This window comes from Porites lutea, chromosome 13 (assembly GCF_958299795.1).
Source record: "Porites lutea chromosome 13, jaPorLute2.1, whole genome shotgun sequence".
Lineage (NCBI taxonomy): Eukaryota > Metazoa > Cnidaria > Anthozoa > Scleractinia > Poritidae > Porites > Porites lutea.
The window spans coordinates 2905693-2915346 of record NC_133213.1 but is presented as its reverse complement, the minus strand read 5'-3'; the positions used below and the strand labels follow the sequence as shown (position 1 = coordinate 2915346).

General features: G+C 37.3%; 2 protein-coding genes across 2 annotated transcripts in view; one reads left to right on the top strand and one right to left on the bottom strand.

The window, feature by feature from the left end:
• Positions 1 to 176: 176 nt before the first annotated feature.
• Positions 177 to 1542, bottom strand: LOC140922874 (uncharacterized). Its single transcript, XM_073372908.1, has 2 exons — positions 1449 to 1542; positions 177 to 1356 (listed from the first exon to the last, which is right to left on the bottom strand). The coding sequence occupies exon 2, from the start codon at positions 1344 to 1346 to the stop codon at positions 246 to 248; it is 1101 nt and encodes a 366-aa protein (XP_073229009.1). The 5' UTR covers positions 1347 to 1356; positions 1449 to 1542; the 3' UTR covers positions 177 to 245.
• Positions 1543 to 2454: 912 nt separating this feature from the next.
• LOC140922602 (protein kinase C delta type-like) overlaps positions 2455 to 9654 on the top strand; it is a 13672-nt gene continuing 6472 nt past the window's right edge. Inside the window, exons 1-7 of the mRNA XM_073372584.1 lie at positions 2455 to 2961; positions 5056 to 5116; positions 6000 to 6162; positions 6338 to 6369; positions 6843 to 6928; positions 7340 to 7469; positions 9387 to 9484. Of these exons, the coding sequence (XP_073228685.1) occupies positions 2638 to 2961; positions 5056 to 5116; positions 6000 to 6162; positions 6338 to 6369; positions 6843 to 6928; positions 7340 to 7469; positions 9387 to 9484 (894 nt within the window). The 5' untranslated portion in view covers positions 2455 to 2637. The remainder of the gene's footprint in view (positions 2962 to 5055; positions 5117 to 5999; positions 6163 to 6337; positions 6370 to 6842; positions 6929 to 7339; positions 7470 to 9386; positions 9485 to 9654) is intronic.

The window sequence follows — 9654 nt, the reverse complement described above, 5'->3', positions numbered from 1 at the left end:
TATTTGGTAGACTTGTGGTGATCTCCAGATCTAAATCTCTGAAGCATTGGTAATGAATGGGTCTTGGGAGCTCAAAGTCTTGGCAAATCTTGTATTTGCCACCCAACTTGTCCTTGAAATAAAAAAAAATTCAGAGACATTCCAGTTTACAGTAATTTATTGTTCAACAAACAATGAACCAGACAAAATTATGGAATAGTATAAATAAGGTACCAGTCACTGAAGAGAGAACTATTTAAGTTGAATCACTCATTCTTTTCTGAAATCATCTTGGTATAACTTCTTTCACACAACTCAATTTTATCAATTAAATAATTTCTGTTGCAAATACTTTGGTAAAGATCAGTCTTAAACACACAAACATTATCAAATGTTGCAGGATCTACACTAGCGAAACTTCTCTCTTTTGCTAACAATAAGTTAATGATGCTGTCCGCAGGTTCCCATGGACGAAAATTATCATCCAACATGATGTGATGAACCGATTTGTCACCAAGATCAATAAACAGGGGCTTTGCTGCTAGCGAATGAAACTGTTGTGACTTCCACCACTCATAATCATCAACAAATAACTTAACACCATGTGTTTGACTAAAATATTTGTAGATGTCATAGAAATTTGAAAGCACCAAATGATCTTCTGGACATTTCAGAGTGATTTGGTTCCTTGATCGCATTACCTTCCCTGCAGTAAAATTCACCATGTGTGTTGAATCATCCACAGGACCCCCACTTACATGGGATTGCTGTGGCTCTCCTGCACAAACAATAGCATTTCTTCCATCAAGGTAATCTTTGGTTGCTTGTAGTACCACTTGGCCGTCTCCACCAAAAGTACGAAAAACAATAGCAAATTCTCTTTTACTTTCTATCAAATGGTCTAAAAGCTTGTAGAAGGATGGCACAATACAATGATGTTGTATCCCCTTTCGGTCTGCAAAAGAAGGGAGATCATTACCATTCCAACTTCTGATGTTCCCGGGAAATTTGAGTGCATCCATCATATTCTCATAAAATTGTCTGAATGGCTGTCCAACTTCCCCTTCGGTAAATTTCCGGATGTGGCCTTTAAACTCGCTTCTTGGTTGCCCACTGTACTTAGCTTGAGCGTATCTGTAATAGGAGACCATGCTTTCTTTTGGCGGTCCTTCATATAATGTGCTATGATCACCGATCCACTCTCCAGATTGGACAACCTCCCCCCAAGCTACATCAGTGAGATATTCATTCAAAGCCTGTTCGGGTGTCACGGCCTTTGTAATGGAATCACCGATGAAAATTGCGTTATTCACGTCCAGATGTAAAACGAGCTTTCGAGGTTTGCCGGCATCTTCTCGGGTTACCATCGCGACACCGCTGCAGTTAAAAGAAAAATAGAGTTCCAATTGACCCCATCTTGAATATTAAATCATCTTCCATAAGCGTACTAAGCTAAAGATTATACTAACAATTAACAAGCACGACAATGAACTTCAGAGCTGTCGTACGTGAACAATTTGCTCGTCGCAACCTTTGCTCGTTGCAACCTTTGCCCGTTGCCAATGGTTCATACTACGTATAAGATCAAACAAACCGTCCAAATAAACTTATCCAGTACCAATCCCAATCGGCCGGTTCTGTTAAATAAATAAATAAATAAATAAATAAATAACGCATTTACTTCGAGTACCGGACACAGATGACGTAAAACAAAAAAAAAACAAAAAAAAACAAAAACCAGGAAACAATATCGAGCAGATTTTTCCCTGAACAGAAAACAAAGGGAAGAGGTCTCTTATTTTACGTCATCCGTGTCCGGTACACTAAGTTTTGACCAATAAAAATCTTTGTGCGAGTGATCCTCTTTTAAAGTACCTTTCAGCTCAAGATCGCAAAGTACACGTGTTATAACTTGACCTTGTTGAAATTTCCGGCTTTCTGCGAATGTAAGTTACTAACCAAACCTAAAATGCTAAGTGACTTTTGTAAGCCGCGTGGCACGTGCGCCGCCAGGCCATCCCAAATTCTTCAATAGTTTCTTCATTTGTGTTCTTAAGAGATTTTTGGCTTTAACTAAAGCCAGGTTAGGTCTGATCAAGGCATTTTGAATGGAACTATTAACTTAACAGCCACAGAGAATGAATCAGAGTGAGTCTGATAGTCTAATTAATTAACATTGACATTAAAAATGCACAAAAGAAAAATCTTTATTAAAATAAAGATTTCTCGCGAAAAAATCCTTTGTGTTTTAGTGTTGATATCAATCCATGGTAATACAATTTTCATTTATATTTCCGGATCTGATGTATTAGTCACAAGGAAATACACGTCAACAAAAAGTAAACCTTGGCTCGTCTGACGCAAAAAGCCTCCACAACGCCCCCGGAAGTAATGATTTCATAATATTTCACGCCCAAATTTAGACGCCACAGGCCATATATGGTTGCTGTCACGGGGGCTTGTCACGGTTTATTGTTTGGTCAAAGTGAAGTCACCGCTCGGATTTAAGTCACGGAGGATAAATTTGCGGCAGTCGTTATTCCTGGAATTGCTGAACGGAAGCAAGGCACGTATAAATTCGAGGAGATGTCGGTAGCTTAGATTTTACAAGGCAGGATAAAGTGATTGAGGTTTTGGGGATTAAACGGCGGCGTGAACATGGGATTTATACGAGTAAAATTGATCGAGGTGGAACCGGCGGCTAGCTGGTCGAAAAATCCGCATCCATTCGAATCTTATTGTGCTGTGCACATAAAAGAAGCAGTCATGTCTGCAACCCAAGGGATCTCTTTGGTTCAGAAGAAAAAGACTATCTATCCTGAGTGGAATAAATGCTTTGACACTCATCTTTACGATGGCCGCGTCATAACGATCGTTGTTTTACAAAAGCCAAGTGGAAGAGTCATTGCCGAAGTTTCCATCGGAGTTCAGTTTTTAGTCGATCAATGTAAACGTGACACTCATGGATTTTCTAGCGTTTGGGTAAGTTGGATGCATTTTACAGTACATTATTTTTCGTTAGAAAGTATGTTACATATTGGCACTGTGGGAAGCTATAAAAAGCAATCAATCTTGTATTAGAAAGCGCATGTCTCGTACTTGTCTCCGAATAGATTGAATTCATAATATCAAAATAACATTTGTTGATTCGTACTTTGTAAACGAATATGCACTTTAACTTAACTGTAGTTTCGATTTCCTTGTTTCCTCTATCCATTTTTTTAAAAATTTGATCTTAAAACAGTTATAAAAAGTACATGTATCTTGAGAAGCGAAAGAGCTAGTGGAATGTTTTGGTCACAAACGAAGAAACAGCTTGCATAGAATGAAAGTCATCAAGAGTCGAAGCAAGATTTGCATACGTCGTATACATTAATCAATAGTTGACGTTAAGCTGTATCATTTGTTCAGTTCAACTTGTGTGGATTCTGTATTACAGACTGCGATAACGGCACACCCTTAAACATTTATGAATCTAAGAATGTTCGCTTTGGTTATTCACTATAATTACATTTTCTATTTTAATCACCAATTTTTCGACACTTTATTCCTTTTGTCGACAGTCAATTATTGTTATTGTCAGTTGAAATCAATAGCTTTGATATTAAATTTGATTGCATCTGCGATTGTACTTGTAGAAGAATGCTTTGTAAAACTCTTAATGGACTTCATTTCTCAATTATAAATTTAATTAAATGAACCCGGGTGATATAATTTTTTTTCTTCGGTATCATTGGGTGTAATTTTATTTATATCCTGGTCGAATAGCTGGATTTATTATCTAAACACTAATGGAATACCAGGTGGGCTTTCACACACAAGTCATGTTATTATTAGATCCGAAATTAGTGATGAATTCCAACATTTGTTGAAATGTACCCACTCATCACTTTCTCATATAAGGGGTATCTTCTTGGAGAGCCTATACTCGATAAACAGTAATTTTACGAATATGTCTTGCAAGGCACTTTTTTTATATCATGTCTATGTGCGATGAAAACATCGTAAATCTCAGTTCTCTTATATTGAAATATTCCAAATTGTTATGCATCCGAACTCTAATTAAACTTTCTTACCATACGAGTAGCATAGAAGCCGTACATAGCCAAGTAATTTTTCTTTTATGATAATATTCAATTGTTCCTTTCTTTCTTACTTAACTTTTATTTTACTTTTTTCATTTGTCATTGTTTAAGTACTGAAATCTTCGTGTCGAAGATAGAGTCAATAAAGTTGTTACTAATTATGAAAACATGAATTATTAACAATTTATCGTCACATGTGGAAAGATCACCATTGCTGTGGCTACAAAATAAATCATACCTTTAGCAGCAAAGTAGTATTAAAGTGAAATGGTTTGGTATTTCATTTGTGTTTGTATAATAAATAGAACATAACATGGCTGCTTGAGACATGAACTTTTTATCCTCGTGTATCTCCGTGCAGCCATGTAATATCCTGTATATATACCCATACACAACATGCATGTTATAGGAATACTTTTCTCTTCAGTTGTGAAACTATAAAAGTGCATTAATGTTCACCACATAGGCTATATGAAAAGCCAAAATCTAGCCTGGGCACCCTGGATTTCATGGGTTTGGGGCACTTGGTTCAGATCCCTACAGTTTTTCTTAGAGTAGCATAGCTTTGTATTCCATCATAAGACTTGGCAAGTACTGTATGTCTACTCCCCTAAGAGACTTTACTGGTTTGAATTGACCTGCCCTGTTGGAAATTTCACATTATTGCATGTAGGTTTATCCCCCCTCCTTTGTTGACCTTCCATCAGCCAATTGTGTATGTTTTCTGTGACCACACATTTGAAGAAACTGGCACCATTCAGTTACATGCATGGTTTAAAATCAAATTACCATTTGAAGTAATAAGATGTCAATCTAAAATTAAAGTGAAAGGTTGTGTTTATTATTAGACATGTCTGTTACTGGGTGCACATTATAGCCATTTTCAAGTGTGGTCTGTTTTAACAATGTCATCATCATTATACTACCAGCTGTAAAAAAATCGCGTTTTGTTTTAATTTAATTTAATTTTTTTTTTTTTCATATTATACAGCTTGATCTTCAACCCACTGGCAAACTACTCGTCCAAGTCAGGCATTTTATTGAAGTCATAGGTAACAATCCATAATTGAATAAGTGTGGAAAGTAAATTAAAATAATAGTGCTTTCCAATGCACCTTTAAGCTCCAAAAGTGACCAATGTTAATTTTCTCCTTTAAAAAATTTCAATACATAATAAAGCAAAAAGATTCTAAGAATTGACAAAATGATCACCAAGGGGGAATGTTTGATCTTTTATCAAATTCTCCTAAGAAAAAGTATGGAGAGCATTTTGGAGAATTTGCATGTGGATATTGGGAAATAAAAGGTAAGAGGCTCTGCCGGGGGGGGGGGGGGGGGTCAGTGTCACCCATCTGAATTTTAAAACGTCTCGTGTCTTTTTTTTATAAATGCTTGTTGCTTATTGTCGGCTTTGCCGTCACTGTCACAATTTGGCCGAGGAAGGTGGTATCTTGTCATGATTTCATTTTACACGCTGTCACTGCTTTTTGGGCCATGTCGCTTGTCGGAATTTACCCTGGCAGGGCCTCAGGTAAAGTATACACTGTGGCATTTTGCTACCCTGGGCAGTCCTCATAGTGTTAATAGTGCAAATGACAGTAATGTCATTGGTTAATCCAGGAAATTCGTTGGGTATGATTTTGGCAAAGAAATGCATTTGATTTAAACCCTAACCCTATAACACATAGAGCAATTGTAAATGAATAGACTGTGACAATTTTTTACAGCTTAGAACCTGAACACAACTCCACAAAATGTATCAGAACAGATTTTTCTCAACATAGCTCACTATGTTAACTTTTCAAACTAGTACATAACCCATCTTACTTAACGTAAGTTCTGTTGCCTTCTGTTCAAAGGTTCAGCTAGAAGTAATGTTCAACCGTTTCAATATAAAACTTGCATTAAAGTTTTTATTGCTCATACTTTTTACAGATGATCCCTCAAAAGAAGGAAAGCCTCATGAGAACCACAGTGGGCTCACTGGACGTCGTGGCGCCATGCGAAAGCAGAAATGTCACATCATTAGAGGGCATAGATTTGTTGCTAGATTTTTTAGGCAGCCTGTTTTCTGTTCCTTCTGCACAGAATTTATGTGGTGAGCAAGTCTTGAATTTACAGTTGATAAAACTCTAAACTCCAACACTCTTTTTCATCAACGGCAAACAGAAAGAATTACTGTCTCCTTTTTTGTGCCTCGGCTGAAAATTGCACAGTTCTCCCTTTTGCCACTAAAAATAATGATTTCCATGTATGTTTTTACTCTTCTGCAGGGGATTCAAGAAACAAGGTTATCAGTGTACAGGTAGGACTTTTACTTTGTAACAGTTTGTCCACAAAATGAATACCATAAACTTCCGCTTAGAAGCCCTCAGCATGTACTGTAGGGGGTTTTAGGATCAGGGCTTATAAAAAGGGGACTTATATCCGGGGGGGGGAGCTTACATGTATGAGCGAACTATAAAAAGCATTTCAAAACAAGCTATATATATACAGCAGAGTTGATCAAAATATTTTTTGAATTCACTTGCTTTTTTAAACTTCAAGATGTCGTAAAAGATCAAGTTCATTTCAATACAAGCTAAAGGAGGGGCTATTACTGGGGGGGGGGGAGAGTTATAAGTGGAGAGCTTTTAACCAGAAGCTTACGGTATTTTTAGAGAATGAGTGCAACTACAGGCAGTAACTGGGACCTTTCACAAATTTACTCTCCATCCATTTGAAGTAGCAGAATTTTTTGTGCACAGATTGAGGAAATCTTGCTTTTTTGCATTTTAGTTTGCACAATGGTATGCCACAAGAAATGCCATGAGCTTATCCTTAGCAATTGTCCAGGAACACAAAATCTGACAGAGGAAACCAAGGTATTTATTCTGCAATATTATTTTTAATACTGTACATGCAAGTCATACACTTTTGCAAACCGCAGGGTACCAACCACCACATTATATCAATTTGTGCATACCTAGTATGCGCCTTACTTAATTCTCTCTATATTCCCCTCAGTGTTTTACCCGTAGTTGAAGTAAGTGCTGCTCTCAAATAAGCGTCACTCTCATAAAAGTGCTGCACCCATAACAAGGAAAATGAAATAAAATAATTGATCATTTACGGTAACTAAGATAAACAAGAAGTGGGCCTGGGCGCATAAAATGTGAGACCTGGTTGCTTAAAGGACAGGCTGAGGAATTCAAGTTTTTTCAAGCCCTGCTTTTTTCAACCCCTTATGTGAAGACCATTTTTCCAACAACTTTGAATGCCTTTGTTATTTACAGAAAATGAAGGAACGGTTTAAGATTGACATGCCACATAAATTCAAGGAAACAACTTTCTACTATCCGACATTCTGTGACCACTGTGGATCCATGATTTATGGAATGCGCAAACAAGGGTTAAGATGTAAAGGTTAGTTGTCTTTTCGAAAATCCATTACAATTTCTACAGCTGTTTACAACTAACGTACTTGATGGCGGCTCAAAAAAATATGTTTTATTAATTACGAACTATAAATGTCTTAATACAAGAAGTCATAATAACTTCAAACAGGGGCACCCAACGGCAATTTTCGGGAAAATATCTGTTTGGAAGACGATTTGAGATCTAGAATTTTCGGAGCATTTGTTGTAAAATTTCTTGCTTGCCTGCCTCTCCTTGGATTTTCGAACATCTACAAAATGGTATCATTACCCATTTTTAACGGATTTTGACCCTAAAAAAGGCCACCTAGAATTTTCGGGAGCCTTTTCCTGGCTGTTTTTATCCCTATAATTTTCGGATCACTAGACTTTCAGCTAGGAAATCCGAACAGATGAAAAGTTTTTAGGGGATAAAAATATGCGTATATCTACCGTTTGAATACTAAAATACGTTCAACAATGCTATGTTAAGTGGTTTTGAACTATATCCTCGTTGGGTGCCCCTGTTCAACTGGCAAATTACACAATTTAAACCATTTTTTTAAGTATCCGTTATTTTAAAACTCAACAGCTGACGATATTGACAACATAAGGGTTTGTGTACTTGATTTACTTGAAAAAAAGGTTAAACAACAGCTGAGGGGCCCGGGAATAGGGCTGCAAATAATAACAAATAATAAAAAACTCATTTTTGTTCGTCTGTCCGCACCCGCACAGCTGTACGTTAAGTTGTAGGATGTGTAGAAATGTAAAGACTGAAACTATTAAATTGAAACCTGCTGCTTAATTTTTCCACAAAATAAGTGTTTACCGAACGAATTACTTCCACGTTGAAAGAGTACCGAAGGCAGTGGGGTTTGACTCGTCTGGTAAGTGTTGTAAGGTACCTGGATACCGCAGTAAAAAAACGAAGCAGTGCAAATTTCTAACTAAAAGCTAGTCTTATACTGCTGTATGATATTTTTTATATCATCCAATTTTTGTGTGTTGTTTATCATTTTCTTTGTAAGGGGCGACAGCGAAGTCAAGTTGTGGTAACGCTTTTAAAATTCAAAAGCCACTTTTTCCACAAATGAAAAATGATAAGACGTAAAAAGGAAAAAAAGGTTAAAACATTTATTCTAGGAAAAGAGACCTATTCGAAAACGTACATAAGTTAAGGCTTAGTCCAAACGTCTAACTTTTCGTGAGACGAACCAAACTCTCATTTGGGTCGAGCTAAATTAAGAGCGTCTGTTGGGTCAGACTGGAACTAATAACGACACGTCGAACCAATCAACGGATTGAATCAGACAAAAAAGCAATTTTAGCCGGCTAGTACTAAATTTTCGTCCGAAAGAGGCTAAATATACATTATAATACAAATTTTTGGTTTATTTGTTTATTTGGTAGCGGGTAAAGACCGACGTTTGCCCGGAGACGATTTTGAGACATTCTATCCGTCTGAAGCAGACGGATAGAACGTGTTGGACGAACCAAACTCATTCAGACGAACTTGACTGGGCCAGACGTCGAAATTTTCATGAACTTTGCTCACTAAGTTTGGTTCTTCTCATGAATGTTCGACGTTTGGCGTAGTCGGTCCTGATATAATGGGCAGTCTTTCCTGCTATGTTTGTCCCCCAATTTTGGTGCGGCACACGTTCTAAAAAAAACTACCAAGTGTACCATGTTCGTTTCTTCCTAAAACGAGCATGTTCAGCAACGTTTTCCTTGAAGCATTTTCTAGGAAAATCAAATTCTACTTTTCGCAACGATTATTGAAAGGCTAGAGCGTTCCATGTAACCTGTCACGCACCAAGGCAAAAAAAAAAAGCAGGCTAGACAACATGAGACTGTAAACAGTCTGAAAGGAACATGAAACCCTATCCCCATTTGATCTAAACTTTGTCGTTGCCTTTTGCAGATTGCAACATGAACTGCCACAAAAGATGTGAATCCGTCGTCCCAAATCTCTGTGGAATAAACCAAAAGTTGCTTGCAGAGGCTGTTGCTCAATCTAAGGTAAGCATCACGTTCGATTTAGGCTCTGTTTACACCGAAAAAAAATGTGTCCAAAGGTCAACGTTCACACGTACATTGTGACCGTCCACACAAGGCCATCTATGGCTTTGAGTAGTCGCGGAAAGAGTTTGAAAGGATGCAAATTGAGTTTTTCACTGATTTTTCCATTT